At 42.9% G+C, this 17391-nt stretch overlaps 1 protein-coding gene across 5 annotated transcripts in view; it reads right to left on the bottom strand.

Moving 5' to 3' along the window:
- Positions 1–17391, bottom strand: part of mtmr2 (myotubularin related protein 2) — a 129463-nt gene that overhangs the window by 16248 nt on the left and 95824 nt on the right. For 3 of the 5 annotated variants that reach the window (XM_063053820.1, XM_063053821.1, XM_063053824.1), the window contains 4 exons: positions 14058–14264; positions 8558–8650; positions 7409–7522; positions 4751–4927 (listed from right to left, as the gene is read on the bottom strand). In XM_063053820.1, coding sequence (XP_062909890.1) covers positions 4751–4927; positions 7409–7522; positions 8558–8650; positions 14058–14264 — 591 coding nt within the window. The remainder of the gene's footprint in view (positions 1–4750; positions 4928–7408; positions 7523–8557; positions 8651–14057; positions 14265–17391) is intronic. The other 2 variants (XM_063053822.1, XM_063053825.1) reach the window with 1 other exon arrangement.

Raw genomic sequence — 17391 nt, 5'->3', positions numbered from 1 at the left:
TACCTAATAGTAGATCTAGTATGGCATTCCCCCTAGTCGGCCTGTCAACATACTGTGACAGGAATCCATCCTAGACACACTTAACAAATTCTGCCCCGTCTAAACCACTGGAACTAATCAGGTGCCAATCAATATTAGGGATGTTAAAGTCACCCATGATAACAACCCTGTTATTTTTGCACCTTTCCAAAACCTGCCTCCCAATCTGCTCCTCAGTAACTCTGCTGCTACCAGGGGGCCTACAGAATACTCCCAATAGAGTAACTGCTCCCTTCCTGCTCCTGACTTCCACCCATACTGACTCAAAAGAGGATCCTGCTACATTACCCACCCTTTCTGTAGTTGTAATAGTATCCCTAACCAGCAATGCCACCCCTTCTCCCCCCTCTTTATCCCTTTTAAAGCACTGAAATCCAGGAATATTGAGAATCCATTCCTGCCCTGGTGCCAGCCAAGTCTCTGTAATGGCCACTACATCATAATTCCATGTATGTATCCAAGATCTCAGTTCATCACTTTTGTTCCTGATGCTTCTTGCATTGATGTACACGCACTTTAGCCCTTCTACCTTACTACCTTTACATCCTTTATTCTGCTTCTCTTTCCTCAAAGCCTCTTTATATGTTAGATTTGGCTTTACTCCATGCACTTCTTCCACTGCTCTATCACTCCGGGTCCCATCCCCTTTGCAAATTAGTTTAAACCCTCCTGAACCATGCTAGCAAACCTACCTGCAAGGATATTGCTCCCCCTCGAGTTCAGGTGCAACCCATCCAATCTGTACTGGTCCCACCTTCCACAGCCACACATTCAACTGCCATCCCCTCCAATTCTTACCATCACTATTACGTAGCACCGGCAACAATCCTGAGAACACCACCCTTGAGGTCCTGTTCTTCAGCTTTCTGCCTAGTTCCCAAAACTCACACTTCAGGATCTCATCCCTCTTCCTGCCTATGTCGTTGGTACCAACACGTATCATGACTTCTGGTTGCTTTCCTTCTCGTACCAGGATGTCGTGCACCCAGTTAGCGACATCCTAAACCCTGGCACCCGGGAGGCAACAAACCATGCGGGTGTCCTTCTCACGTCCACAAAGTCTCCTGTCTGCTCCTCTGACTATACAGTCCCCAATGACGACAGCTCTCCTCTTCTCTGTCCCACCCTTCTGCACCACAGGGTCTGACTCAGTGCCGGAGGCCCTGCCACCGTGGCTCACCCCTGGTCGGTTGTCCCCGCCAACAGTATCTAGGACAGTATACTTATTATTCAGGGGAATGGCTACAGGGGTGCTCTGCACTACCTGTCTACTCACCTTCGCTTTCCCCTCTGACTGTCACCCAACGACCTGCTTCTGGCAGCCTAGGTGTGGGGAACAAGGACATGGCAGACCAATTGAATAACTACTTTGGTTCTGTCTTCACTAAGGAGGACATAAATAATCTTCCGGAAATAGTAGGGGACCGAGGGTCTAGTGAGATGGAGGAACTGAGGGAAATACATAGAAACATAGAAAATAGGTACAGGAGTAGGCCATTCGGCCCTTCGAGCCTGCACCGCCATTCAGTATGATCATGGCTGATCATCCAACTCAGAACCCTGTACCAGCCTTCCCTCCATACCCCCTGATCCCTTGAGCCACAAGGGCAATATCTAACTCCCTCTTAAATATAGCCAATGAACTGGCCTCAACTGTTTCCTGTGGCAGAGAATTCCACAGATTCACCACTCTCTGTGTGAAGAAGTTTTTCCTAATCTCGGTCCTAAAAGGCTTCCCCTTTATCCTCAAACTGTGACCCCTCGTTCTGGACTTCCCCAACATCGGGAACAATCTTCCTGCATCTAGCCTGTCCAATCCCTTTAGGATTTTATACGTTTCAATCAGATCCCCCCTCAATCTTCTAAATTCCAACGAGTATAAGCCTAGTTCATCCAGTCTTTCATCATATCAAAGTCCTGCCATCCCAGGAATCAATCTGGTGAACCTTCTTTGTACTCCCTCTATGGCAAGGATGTCTTTCCTCAGATTAGGGGACCAAAACTGCACACAATACTCCAGGTGTGGTCTCACCAAGGCCTTGTACAATGGTCTTGTACAATGATTGGCCACCATTCAGATAATAATCTGTTTTCCTGTTCTTGCCACCAAAGTGGATAACTTCACATTTATCCACATTAAATTGCATCTACCATGAATTTGCCCACTCACCTAACATGTTAGTAGTGAAGTGGTGTTGGGTAAATTGAAGGGATTAAAGGCAGATAAATCCCCAGGGCCAGATGGGCTGCATCCCAGAGTGCGTAAGGAAGTAGCACAAGAAATAGTGGATGCATTAGTGATAATTTTTCAAAACTCTTTAGATTCTGGATTACTTCCTGAGGATTGGAGGGTGGCTAATGTAACCCCGCTTTTTAAAAAAGGAGGGAGAGAGAAACCGGGGAATTATAGACTGGTAAGCCTGACATCGGTGGTGGGAAAAATGCTAGAGTCAGTTATCAAAGATGTGATAACAGCACATTTGGAAAGCGGTGAAATCATCAGACGAAGTCAGCATGGATTTGTGAAAGGAAAATCATGTCTGACGAATTTCATAGAATTTTTTGAGGATGTAACTAGTAGAATGGATGGGGAGAACCAGTGGATGTGGTATATTTGGATTTTCAAAAGGCTTTTGACAGGGTCCCACACAGGAGATTAGTGTGCAAACTTAAAGCACACGGTATTGGGGGTAAGGTATTGATGTAGATAAAGAATTGGTTGGCAGACAGGAAGCAAAGAGTGGGAATAAATGGAACCTTTTCAGAATGACAGGCAGTGATGAGTGGGGTACCGCAAGGCTCAGTGCTGGGACCCCAGTTGTTTACAATATATATTAATGACTTAGACGAGGGAATTAAATGCAGCATCTCCAAGTTTGTGGATGACATGAAGCTGGGCGGCAGTGTTAGCTGTGAGGAGGATGCTAAGAGGATGCAGGGTGACTCGGATACGTTAGCTGAGTGGGCAAATTCATGGCAGATGCAATTTAACGTGGATAAATGTGAAGTTATCCACTTTGGTGGCAAAAACAGGAAAACAGATTATTATCTGAATGGTGGCCAATTAGGAATAGGGGAGGTGCAACGAGACCTGGGTGTCATTGTACACCAGTCATTGAAAGTGGGCATGCAGGTACAGCAGGCGGTGAAAAAGGCGAACGGTATGCTGGCATTTATAGTGAGAGGATTCGAGTACAGGAGCAGGGAGGTACTACTGCAGTTGTACAAGGCCTTGGTGAGACCACACCTGGAGTATTGCGTGCAGTTTTGGTCCCCTAATCTGAGGAAAGACATTCTTGCCATAGAGGGAGTACAAAGAAGGTTCACCAGATTGATTCCTGGGATGGCAGGAGTTTCATATGGCGAAAGACTGGATCGACTAGGCTTATACTCTCTGGAATTTAGAAGATTGAGGGGGGATCTTATTGAAACGTGTAAAATTCTAAAGGGATTGGACAGGCTAGATGTAGGAAGATTGTTCCCAATGTTGGGTAAGTCCAGAATGAGGGGTCACAGTTTGAGGATAAAGGGGAAGCCTTTTAGGACCGAGATGAGGAAAAACTTCTTCACACAGAGAGTGGTGAATCTGTGGAATTCTCTGCCACAGGAAACAGCTGAGGCCAGTTCATTGGCTATATTTAAGAGGGAGTTAGATACGGCCCTTGTGGCTAAAGGGATCGGGGGTATGGAGAGAAGGCAGGTACAGGGTTCTGAGTTGAATGATCAGCCGTGATAGTACTGAATGGTGGTGCAGGCTCGAAGGGCCGAATGGCCTTCTCCTGCACTTATTTTCTATGTTTCTCCCTGTAGCTCTCATCTATGACTGCCTCATTCTCCCTTATGAGTCGAAGGTCATCCAGCTGCTGCTCCAGATTCCTTACCTGGTCTTCCATATCGCCCAGCCGCATGCACTTCTGGCAGATGCGACTCTGCGGGGGAGGGGAGTTCCCTCAAGACTGCCACATCTCACATGAGAGGCACATCACCATCTCAGGAGGAATTGTAAAGCCTAACTGGGAGCAAGCTCATCCTCCGCCTCTTCTTGCCGAAGCCTCTCAAGTCAAAGCTCCACTCCTTCACTGGCCCACTCACTCACTGGCCGCTCTGCTTGAGCTACCCCTCTGTTTATTTGTTTGAGCTTTTCAAACTGCTTGGTCACCTGACCTCGATTGCCCAATCAGCTGCTTTCTGCTGAGCTATTCAAACCTTGATTGACTTGATTGCAGAGTCCAACTGCCAAAACTGCCAAAATCTCTTGAGTCAAAGCCTCAAAACTCCATTCCTTCACTGGCCCACTCACTCACTGGCCACTCCACTTGAGCTACCCCTCTATTTATTTGTTTGAGCTTTTCAAACTGCTTGGTCACCAGACCCCGATTGTCCAATCAGCCCCATCAAACAAGAGAACACTTAGCTTGTTCTCCTTTTCTATTATAGAAGTATTTGTCCAATTACTCGGAATAGTCATATAATCAGGTACAGCAGATGAGCTGAGGCGAAAAGAGATATTGGCAACTGTCTTTGAGAAGCCAGGTTAGACCTTCAGCTCAAGAACAGATGAAAAGGTTGAGAAGAGAGTTCAACTGAACCCAAGATAATAGTTTGGGAGATGAATAGCTTTCACAAAAAAGTTTGTAGTATATTAGCCTCTAGTTTTATCAATTACGTTCAAAGTACATAGAATTATACAAAAGCACTTAAAGTTGGTTACCTGTGGTCTCATCCTTGGGTTCCAACGGATATAGTATCCAATCCAGAGCTCTAGATGACGCATGCTTGCCACAGGATACAACACATGGTTCGAGTAATTCACATAGAGGGGGTTAGTAAACTCTTCCAACTGGCTGTTTATATAAGCCCATAGTGAAATAGTACTTCTTTGAAGTCCCTGAAAGTATAAGGATCATATATCATATAATACTAATTAAAACTAAGGGGAAATGACTTGGAGTAAAGGTGATGAATAGAGCACCGAATGCTTTATCAGTGATGGAGGTAAAAACTGCTGGATCTTGGAACGTTACAGTGACAGCAAGATTAATTTAAATTTGGATTGCTGTTTCAGAGTCAGAATAGATATAATCAGAAGCTTCTTTGGTTCTTTCAATTTACCATTGATGACAATAAAGCTCAAAATGAAGATATGGTATGGATCATGAAATGGAAAGGAAGCATGGAAAGCTTAATGTGTTGGTCATCCTGCCAAAAAGCTCCTTTTCCTTGCACAACAGCAGTGTTCCCTTCCATCTGAATTAATTTTGTTTAAATGAATACAAAGACACCCAAGACTGTGCGGCTAGGCACAGTTCAAATGCCATCTGTAAATTTGCCGATGACACAACTATTGTTGGCAGGATTTCAGATGGTGACGAGGAGGCATTCTGGAGTGAGATTAATCAGCTGATTGAGTGGTGTCACAACAACAACTTTGCACTCTAAGTCAGTAAGACCAAGGAATAGATTGTGGACTTCAGGAAGGAGAAGCCAAGGGAACACACATCAGTCCTCATCAAGGGATCAGCAGTGGAAAGGAAGAGCAGTTTTAAGTTCCTTGGGCCCAACATATTGATGCAATTACAAAGATGGCACAACAGCAGCTATATTTCATTAGGAGTTTGAGGAGACTTGATATGCCACCAAATTTCTAAAGATGTACCGTAGACAGGATTCTAACTGATTGTATCAGTGTATGGTATAGAGGGGCCACTGCACAGGATCGGAAAAAGTTGTGAACTCAGCCAGCTCCATCATGGGTACTAGCCTCCCCACCATCAAGGACACCGTCAAAAGGCGATGCCTCAAAAAGGCAGCATGAATTACAAAGGACCCCCATCACCCAAGACATGCCCTCTTCTCATTGCTACCATCAAGGTGGTGGTACAGGAGCCTGAAGGCACACATTTAATCTCTCAGGAACAGCTTCTTCTCCTCTGGCATCAGGTTTCTGAATGGACAGTGAACCCATGTACACTACTTACTATTTCTGTTTTGTTTTCTTTTGCATTACTTATTTCAATTATATTATATATATTTCTTATTGTAATTAGTTTTTTAAAATTATGTATTGTACTGTACTGCCACAAAACAACAATTTTCATGACATATGCCAGTGATATTAAACCTAATTCAGATCTACATCACTCATATTAACACTGAAAAAGAGTGTATGGAAAGAGTCTGGTCTTCAATCACAGAAATGTTGTTTCTACAAGCTTGCAAGGGACAAGTTGGTCATCGACAGTATTTCCTCAAAGACACCTATCACTTTCTGCCTGTTCTGCTAGTGATATCCATTACTGATGATGTATACAGATCATAAAATGACTTCATTCATTACAATAGGGTACAATATTTTTATGCTGACCAGCTCAAAATTTTAAAACTGTTTACCTAATAAAGTTGCGTAATCACTGCCAAATGTAAGAAACTTGGAAGCTAATTTATATATTGCATACTGTCACATACAGCAATGGAGTAATAATCAGATAACTGATTTCTTTATCAGTAATGCAACAAAAATCCTAACTCTCCTGCTCTTCTTTGTAATAATACCATACCTCCATATACATGACAGTATAGAAAGAGATCTGTCTGAAAAAGAACCTGTGCAGCATTTCCCTCTTTCTGAAGTATACTAAAACGCTCTGGAATATTCTGATGTAAAGATGTAAATGATGCAAATGGAGTTAAAGAGGAAATGAAGAGATATTTCACATGGAAAACAACTTAGTGAATCAGAACTATTGCATATGCCATCTGAAAGGCCATTTCCAGAATTTAAAGGCTCTTAATTTTGCTTGTGTAATTCATAATGCTAGCTTGTAATTAAATGAAGTGCCCAGATAAAAATGGACAATTCCCTACTTTAAGCTGCAGTGTAGGGTTGGGAGAGTGAGAAGATATCAACGCACACGTACAACAAATGATTTAGTGCCATCTTTTCAAAATGGAAGGGAAAAGGAGGCACAATTATAAAAAAATACATTTTATTCCATGTTTATAGTTCTGGAGAATGGGGAGGGGAATGCATTGAAGAAGGGCTCTTGAAATGAGGCACAGTAAACAAAAATGACTGGAACTTCTGTTTAAATGCACTTTAGCATTGTTCTTTTTCTGTAAATGGAAAAGCCACTTTTGCAATATATGTACCATAACAAACTGTTAGAGAATGAAATCTGTTATATAAATGAAACCTATCCTGTGTTTATTTTTAAAAAGCTGATACATTTAATACATTTTACAAGTGATTTTCATTTATATTACACAGGTCTTTATGTCTCGGTTCATTATAAAGGTTATTATAAAGGTCAACAAACCCTGGACCATGATAATGAAAGCTAAATTAACATCTAAAATCAGTCAGACTCACCTCCTTTACTCTTTGCTGTTCACTATTTGAAAGGAATGTTCCAAACAAACAGCTATACAAATGATCAAGGATTGTTACGAGGAAGAACTCATTAAACTCAAAGGCTGTTGGGAACTGAAGAAATAAAAGTTAGTAGACATCCAATCTAAATCGACTAATATTTTTAAAAATCTGTACTAAAAGCTGAACAAATTGATTGGAAATGCACTAAAACTGAAGCTCAGCAATTCCAATATATCTCATATTATTGAGCTAGCCAATTTAAGTCACACAAAATAAAATAAATCAAGTTCAAATTAAGAAACCTAATATTTACTTATAGGATTCCATTTCAAGTTTCAATTTTAATTTTTATTTTCCCATTTTATTTGTCTCTTAAATAAACACCTCTTGGATTGTAGGCAAACAACTGCAATTCACAAGATAAAAGGCTGAAGTAAATGTTTTGCAAACATTTGACTCCTTACTTTTACAGTACTTTGCCATCTTTTAGGAACTTTTATCCAATTATTAACTGGATAAGGAAACTCCTGTTCCGAACTTCATCTGCACTTGTCACATAGACTTATTGTGCTGCCTGTGCTGAGAAGAGCAGTTTAGTTTAATTTTTTGTAACAACTTGATCTATTCTCGGATTTGCATTAGTCAAATTTGAAACATGCAATAGAATTACTAGCTGGTAAGCTATGAAGGACACTTATCAAGCTTAAGAGTTTAGAACAGGAACCGCCTTGCCCACTGCACCCACACAGAAACTCAATGTGGATTGTTAATGAGGTTATTTTATAGAATAAAGAGGGTGTGGTAACTCAGTTTTGCTTTACACACTGAGCAGTGATGGTTTTATGATTTGTAAATTTTGTTCTGTTTAATGATGTCACTTGCCACTTAAAACGGAACAGTATAGTACAGTATTGGACAGGCCCTTCAGCCCACCATGTCCGTGCCAACCATCATGCCAATCCACAATGATGAGATATCTGAATGAGGTGTCCAGCTACACCTAATAAAGTAGGCATTAAGAATATAAGTCTATAATATATCAAAGAAAGGAAACCAAATAAATGTATTAGTAATACAAGTGCCAAATTTTCATGGTACAGTGACAGAAAATATGGGGAAAAAGTTTGAAGAATAGAAAGGTATCACCTGTCTTGTCATCTGCCACACACAGTCAATAAACTGCAAGAAGACAGGTGACCTGTCTGCATCTGTATGGTTCTTATCACCATGCCCAACTCTCTGAAAAACATTGTTCCACATTCAGAGTTTACTCTTCCAAAAACAAACAAGAACACAATTTAAGTCATGACAAAAGGGTGCAACGTTTTTTTAAAAATACACTAAGTATACTACAACTAGAAAAATCACCAGGGAAAACGGTTGTAGCTGCTTCATAATGGGGACATCACAGTAGTGTAGCTGGTAGAGTAATGCTATTACAGTAACAGTGACACGAGTTCAATTCTGCTGCTGTATGAAAGCAGCTAATATGTTCTCCTCGTGACTGCATGGGTTTCCTCCAAGTGCTCCAGTTTCCTCCCACATTCCAAAGACGCACACTTTCCAGTAACACCTTTGCCAGAAAAACAACCTGTCCCAATCCACACTTGCTAGGTTACTTCTGATACCATCAAAACTGGCTTTTCTCCAATTTAGAATTTCAAGTTATGGACCAGACTGATCTTTTTGCCTATTTACTTTGAAATTAATAGAACATCGAGGTCTACAGCACATTACAGGCCCTTCAGCCCACAACATTGTGTCGACCATGTAACCATTGATTCTACTGCCTGAATGTTATCAGACCACCTCCCTAATTTTGTGTCATTGGCAAACTTTACTAGTTTATCTGTTATGTGCTTATCCAAATCATTAATATAAATTAAAAACAGCAGCAGCCCAAAAATAGATTCCTGCGGAACCCCACTTTTACCATCTTCTAGGTGTGAAAATTATCACCTCACCATAACTCATTGTTTTCTGTTTTTGAGCCAATTCTGCACCCATTCACACACCTTACCCTGAATCCTTGCCTCCTATAATTTGATTATTAACCTCTCGTGGGGTACCTTGTCAAAAGCCTTCTGAAAGTCCACATAAATTAAGTCAACCACTCTATTGTTATAAAGTTTAATTGCCTCTTCATAGAACTCACTTTCTAAGATCTCTAAGTCACTTAAAAAAACCTTATTTCCCTCTACACTTACTGGCATATTGCTATTGTTTATATTGCTTCTCCCAACCTTGTGAATGAACATTTCCAGCATTGTGTGTATTACCTCTTTAAATTGACCCCATTGTTCTTCAACTGACTCAATGTCAAACATTTCCTTCCAGTTTACCTTCTGAAGTCTTTGCTGCATCTGCACAAACTTTGCCTTTCTGAAATGCAATTTAATGGCTTTGGTTTTTACAAATATACTCTCTGAAACACCTTGAGACTAACAATGTTATGATCGCTTGTTCCGAAAGGTTCAACAACTTCTGTACTCAAAGTTCTAACCTGATTGTTAAAGAATATCAAATCTAGACAGACCTCTTGCTGGTGTACTAACATACTGGGTCAAAAAAACAATCAGTTAATAACTCAACGAATTCACTTTCCTGTAATCTATTAGTCACGGGGTTCTCCCACTCAATATTTTGGAAAATTAAAGTCACCCATAACTCTAACATCACCCTGAGAACTTGCTTTTCTAATATTCTGATACAGTTGTTTATTAAAATCACTCTCAGCATTAGGGGGTCTATAACACACACCTGATCTTATTCCTTTATCCTTATAGCTTTCAATTCTCACCCAGATATCTTCACTAAGTCTCGATTCATCTCCTATCATAAGCAGCCTCACGTTTAAATTCTCTTTTGTGTATATGGTTACTCCTCCACCTTTACGATCTTGCCGATCTTTCCTAAGTAGCGTATATTCTTTAATACTATATTCATCACCATCCAGCCATGTTTCAGTTATTGCTATTATATCATACTTACACACACTTGCATATAATTCCAGCCCATATATTTTATTCTTAATACTTCTTACATTTATACAGGCAGTTCTTAGTCTACTACTGCTATTCCCTATTCCCAGTTCCTCCATCTCCGCCGTATCTGCTCCCAGGATGAAGCTTTCCGTTCCAGGACATCTCAAATGTCCTCTTTCTTTAAGGATCGTGGTTTCCCTTCTACCGTTATCAATGATGCCCTCACCCACATCTCCTCCATTTCCTGCACTTCAGCACTCACCCCATCCTCCCGTAACCACTACAGGGACAGAGTTCCCCTTGTCCTCACCTACCACCCCACTAGCCTCTGGATCCAGCACATTATCCTCTGCATCTTCTGCCACTTTCAACAGGACCCCACCGCGAAGCACATCTTTCCCTCCCCACCCCTCTCCGCTTTCCACAGGGATGGGTCCCTCCGCGACTCCCTGGTCCACACGTCCCTCTCCATGGATCTCCCACCCGGCACTTATCCCTGTAAGCGTAAGTGCTACACCTGTCCCTGCACCTCCTCTCTCACCACCATTCAGGGTCTCAAATAGTCCTTCCAGGTGAGGCAACACTTCACTTGTGAGTCTGTTGGGGTCATCTATTGCATCCGGTGCTCCCAGTGCGGCCTCCTCTACATCGGTGAAACCCGACGCAGATTGGGGGACTGCTTCGTTGAGCATCTCCGCTCCGTCCACCAAAACAGACAGGATCTCCCGGTTGCCATCCACTTCAACTCTGCTTCACATTCCCATTCGGATATGTCCATACATGGCCTCCTCTACTGCCATGATGAGGCCAAACTCAAGTTGGAGGAGCAACACCTCATATATCGCCTGGGTAGTCTCCAGCCCCTTGGCATGAACACTGAATTCTCCAACTTCCGGTAATTCCCTCCCCCTCCCTCCCCCCATCTCAGTTTCACTCTGTCCCCTCTTCCAGCTGCCTATCACCTCCCTCATGGTTCCGTTTCCTTCTACTACCCATTGTGCTTTCCCCTATTCCTTCTTCATCTTTCCTGCCTATCCCCTCCCTGCTTCCCCTCCCCCACCCCTTGATCTTTCCCCTTACTGGTTTTTCACCTGGCACCTACCAGCCTTCTCCTTCCTACCCTCCCCCCACCTTCTTTATAGGGCCCCTGCCCCCTCCCTCTTCAGTCCTGACGAAGGGTCTCGGCCTGAAATGTTGATAGTCATAGCCATACTTTATTAATCCTGGGGGAAATTGGTTTTCGTTACAGTTGCTCCATAAATAATAAATAGCAATAGAACCATAAATAGTTAAATAGTAATATGTAAATTATGCCAGTAAATTATGAAATAAGTCCAGGACCAGCCTCTTGGCTCAGGATGTCTGACCCTCCAAGGGAGGAGTTGTAAAGTTTGATGGTCGCAGGCAGGAATGACTTCCTATGACGTTCAGTGCTGCATCTCGATGGAATGAGTCTCTGGCTGAATGTACTCCTGTGCCCACCCAGTATGTTATGTAGTGGATGGGAGACATTGACCAAGATGGCATGCAACTTAGACAGCATCCTCTTTTCAGACACCACCGTGAAAGAGTCCAGTTCCATCCCCACAACATCACTGGCCTTACGAATGAGTTTGTTGATTCTGTTGGTGTCTGCCACCCTCAGACTGTTCGTTTCCACGGATGCTGCCCGACCTGCTGAGTTCCTCCAGCGTTTTGTGCGTGTTGCTTTGACCCCAGCATCTGCAGAATACTTTGTGTCTACTACTGCTGTTTTCATCCTATTTTGACTCATTTTTATATTTTGAAGCCTATAATTAGTTCACATCCTAATATGTTATTCTCCATTAAGGTGTTTAAACAGTTGAGCCTGGCCTGTTCTAAGTTCCCTGCCCTTTGCCACCCCCATTCCCTAGTTGAAACAGTCATCAACTAACTGAAGCATACGCCTGCCCAGTACATTAGTGCCCCTCCAGTTCAAATGCAACCCGTCCTGGTGGTACAGGTTCCATCTGCCCCAAAATGACCCCAATGTCCCATAAACCTATACCCCTCTAACCAACATCATGATTTGAGCTACATGTTAAATCTTCTGAGCTCCTCAATCTTACCTGGACTGGCACATGGCACAGGCAGAACTTCCAAGAAGACCACCTTGTCAGTTCTGTCCCTAAGCTTCCTACCTAACTCTTTAAATTTGTCTTGCAGAACTGACAGCCTGCCCTTACCTATGTCACTTGTTCCTATGTGGACAATGATGACTGGATCCACGACAGCTCTGGCCAGGAGCTTATCTACTCGTCCAGGGAGGTCTCCTACTTGTGCTCCTGGTAAGCAACACACAGTATGAGACTCCTTGCCAGTACACACCTGATTCTCAACTCCACCCCCCACCCCCTGATAACTGAGACCCCTACTCTCACTACTTCCTTCTTATAGTGTTTAGGCTTAGGATTAGAGAGGGTCCTGTGGGGCTCTTCAGTCCTGCCTACCACCTCAGAGGTTTCATGGTCATTGTCGAGCATCGCTAGATGTTCAAACTGATTGGACACTTCCAACTCTGGAGTTGGTGCCCCCGGACAGTGTGCACCTCCTACCCTGAACTTGCTTCCCACAGTCACTCACTTGCCTCTCTCTTTCTGGTCTGGAGTCTCAACCCATGGCTCTCTTGGGATACACACTATCTCCCTAAAGGATATCTACCAATTCTCTGCAATATTGCAGGTCAGCTACCTCCTCCTCAAGTTCAGCCACCTTGTTCCCGAGGTGTTGGATTAACTGACAGTTCTCACATGTGAAGACTCCAGAGGAGCAAGTTTCCGTGAATAAGGGAAGACTGACACTGCGGATGCAGATGCTGCATTATTATACTTCTAGGGGGGAAGAACTAATTAAGATTAAGTGATTGTATTTATTTAAATTTTTTAAAGCAAACTACTATTTATACTACTATTCCTATTTTGCTCCCAATGTATCAGATTGTGCCTAACAGCTAACATGTGCTTAGACCTTTCTCTGTACTTCCTAGATTTGTGTTCCCTGATTTATTCATTTTCTCCTCCAGGAATCTCATTCTGGCCCACAGAACCTCCTGTCTGTTCCCCGAACGAACAAACCCCCCATCACCGCAGCGTGCCTCTTCTTCTCCCACTTCCCTTCTGAGTCACAGAGACAGACTCAGTGCCAGAGATCCAACCACTGTGACTTTCCTCTGTTAGGTTAATCCCTTCAACAGTATCCAAAGTATTATACGTGACGAGTGATTGGGTTGGGTAATCTGTTTCCAGTCAGGATGACTCACTAACACTAAAAGTAAACATCCTAACAAAATTTCTGCAATGAATATTGAGAATCAGGTGGAAAATAAGACTGGAACACTGGCACTTAAAGCTAAGCCCAGAATGAACCATACACTGCAACAAATATCCAGAATGTTTTACTGTAAACAGTTGGATGATACACTGTAGCATGATGTCAACTAAAACACTTAAAACAGGTTCACAGAAAGAACCCAACTCTTGAAAAAAGCTTTTAAAATGTAGATAATTCCTCCAAATGGAGTGTAAATCTTCATTCAAAATCTCAATGAATTAAATAGATAGTTTTGTGTTATTGCTTCATGTGTTTCTGGTAGGGTAAAATGAATGTTGCATCAAGTTATTTCATAATGCATGAATACTCACAAGTTGAAATCTATGGCCAAAGCCAAGCCATTCTTTTTCAACAAGAACTTCAAAGCCTCTAATTGAACGGTAATAGCTGTCCAACATAATCATAGCCAGAGATGTCAACTGAGCTGTTCGGTCCCAGCCATCACTGCAATGCACCACAACAGATGTCTTTCCAGATTCAACTTTGTCAGCAATCCTCAAAGCACCAGCAAGAATTAGCTACAAGAGTAACAAATGTTTACTTGAATGTGTAACTTGCTACTTGAATAATGGAAGAATCTTTTTTTTTTAATTGTAGATTAATTAGGAGTCAACTTAATACTTGCAAGTAATACATTCCAATCTATGTAATAATCCCAAATAAACTCTTCAGCAGATGCATAATATTAGATCAATTTCCAACAGTTTCAGTACTCTTCATTGCAATGATTTGTGAGGCAGACATGCAGGAGATAACAACGCAGATAATGTTTTTTAATCAATTTACAGAGGCACTGCATGCCCGCATTCTATCTTAATAAAATAAGAATGTAAGAAATAGGAGCAGGAATAGGCCATCCGGCCCATCGAGCCTGCCTCGCCATTCAATAAGATCGTGGCTGATCTGTCCGTAAACTCAGCTCCATCTACCTGCCTTTTCCCCATAACCCTTAGTTCCCCTACTATGCAAAAATCTATCAAACTGTATCTTAAATATATTTAGTGAAGAAGCCTCAACTGCTTCCCTGGGCGGTGAATTCCAGAGATTCACCACTCTCTGGGAAAAACAGTTTCTCCTCATCTCCATCCTAAATCTTCTCCCCTGAATCATGAGGCAATGTCCCCTAGTTCTAGTCTCATCTACCAATGGAAACAACTTTCCAATTTCTATCTTATCTATCCCTTTCAAAATTTTGTATGTTTCTATAAGATCCCCTCTCATTCTTCTGAATTCCAGAGAGTATAGTCCCAGGCGACTCAATCTCTCCTAAGTTAACCCCTTCATCTCTGGAATCAACCGGGTGAACCTCCTCAGCACTGCCTCCCAAGCCAGTATGTCCTTCCTCAAGTATAGAGACCAGGCCTGCACATAGTACTCCAGGTGCAGTCTCACCAGTACCATATATAGTTGCAGCATGCCCTCCCTGCTCTTGAATTCAATCCTCCTAGCTATTAAGGCCAACATTACATTTGCCTTCTTAATAACCTGTTGCACCTGCAAGCCAACTTTTTGCAATTCATGCACAAGCACTCCCAAGCCCCTCTGCACAACAGCATGGTGCAATCTTTCACCAGTTAAATAATAATCTGCTCTTCTATTATTCCTTCCAAAGTCGATGATCTCACATTTACCCACATTGTATTCCATTTGCCAGACCTTGGCCCACTCACTTAACCTATCTATATCCCTCTGCAGACTCACCACATCCTCTGTACAATTTGCTTTTCCACTCAGTTTAGTGTTATCAGCAAATTTTGCAACACTACACTCAGTCCCCTCTTCCAAATCATCAATGTAAATGGTAAACAGCTGCAGGCCCAGCACTGACCCCTGTGGCACCCCACTCACCACTGACTGCCAACCGGAGGAACACCCATTTATACCAACTCTCTGCCTTCTATTGGTTAACCAATCCACTGTCCATGCCAATACACTTCCTCCGACTCGATGCATCTGTATCTTATTTATAAGTCTCTTGTGCGGCACCTTATAAGATGCCTTCTGGAAATCCAAGTATACGACATCCACCTGTTCCTCTCTATCCACTGCACCCATTATGTCCTCAAAGAACTCCAGTACGTGTCAAACAGGACCCGCCCTTTCTGAATCCATGCTGCGTCTGTCTAATGGAACCACTCCTTTCCAAATGTTTCGCTATTTCTTCCTTAATGACAGCTTCAAGCATTTTCCCGACTACAGATGTTAACTAGCCTATAGTTGCCCACCTTTTGCCTACATCCTTTTTTAAAAAGTGGCGTGACATTTGTTGTCTTCCAATCCGTCGGGACCTGCCCAAAGTCCAGAGAATTTTGGTAAATGATTACCAACGCGTCTACTATAACCTCTGCCAATTCCCTCAGCACCCTGGGATGCATCCCATCAGGACCAGGGGACTTATCTACCTTTATGCCCTCTAGTTTGCTCATCACTATCTCTTTAGTGACAGTGATTTTATCGAGGTCCTCACCTCCCATTTCATCCATAACATCATTCTTTGGGGGAAAAAGAGGAGAGCGGTAGTGATAGGGGACTCGATAGTTAGAGGTGCAGATAGGAGGTTCTGTGGTCGTGACAGAGAATCCAGGATGGTTTGTTGCCTCCCGGGTGCCAGGGTCAAGGATGTCTCTGATCGCTTGCATGACATTCTGAAGTGGGAGGGTGATCAGCCAGATGTCGTGGTGCACATTGGTACCAATGACATAGCAAGGAAGAGTGAGGAGGTCCTGGACAGTGAGTATAGAGAGCTTGATAGGAAGTTGAAAAGCAGGACCTCGAGGGTGGTAATCTCAGGATTGCTACCTGTGCTACATGCCAGTGAGGGTAGGAATAGGATGCTCTGGAGGATGAACAAGTGGCTGAGGAACTGGTGTAGGGGGCAGGGTTTCAGATTTCAGGATAATTGGGACCTCTTCTGGGGCAGGTGGGACCTGTACAAGAGAGACAGGTTACACTTGAACTACAGGGGGACCAATATCCTTTCAGGGAGGTTTGTTAGTGCTATTGGGGAGGCTTTAAACTAGATTTGCAGGGGGATGGGAACCAGAGTGACAGAGCTGACAGTGTGGCTGGGGTGAAAATAAATGATGTTAAAAGTTCAAGCAAATCCACTAATAGAAAGGTTGTGAGTGGTGGTAAAAATCTTCTGAGGTGTATATATTTCAATGCTAGGAGTATTGCGGGGAAGGCGGATGAGTTGAGGGCGTGGATTGAGACGTGGAATTATGACGTTATAGCAATTAGTGAAACTTGGCGACAGGAGGGGCAGGACTGGCAGCTTAATATTCCAGGGTTCCGATGTTTCAGATGTGATCGAGGCAGAGGAATGAAAGGTGGGGGAGTAGCATTGCTTGTTAGGGAAAATATTACAGCAGCGCTCAGGCGGGACAGATTAGAGGGCTTGTCTACTGAGTCCTTATGGGTGGAGCTGAGAAACAGGAAAGGTATGGCCACATTAGTGGGATTGTATTACAGACCACCCAATAGTCAACGAGAATTGGAAGAGCAAATCTGCAGAGAGATAGAAGGCAACTGCAGGAAACATACAGTTGTGGTGGTAGGGGATTTTAATTTTCCATATATTGATTGGGACTCCCATACTGTTAGGGGTCTAGATGGTTCAGAGTTTGTAAAATGTGTTCAGGAAAG

This window comes from Mobula hypostoma, chromosome 7, assembly GCF_963921235.1.
Source record: "Mobula hypostoma chromosome 7, sMobHyp1.1, whole genome shotgun sequence".
NCBI classification, from domain to species: Eukaryota; Metazoa; Chordata; class Chondrichthyes; order Myliobatiformes; family Myliobatidae; genus Mobula; species Mobula hypostoma.
This window is presented reverse-complemented; position numbering and strand designations above follow the sequence as displayed.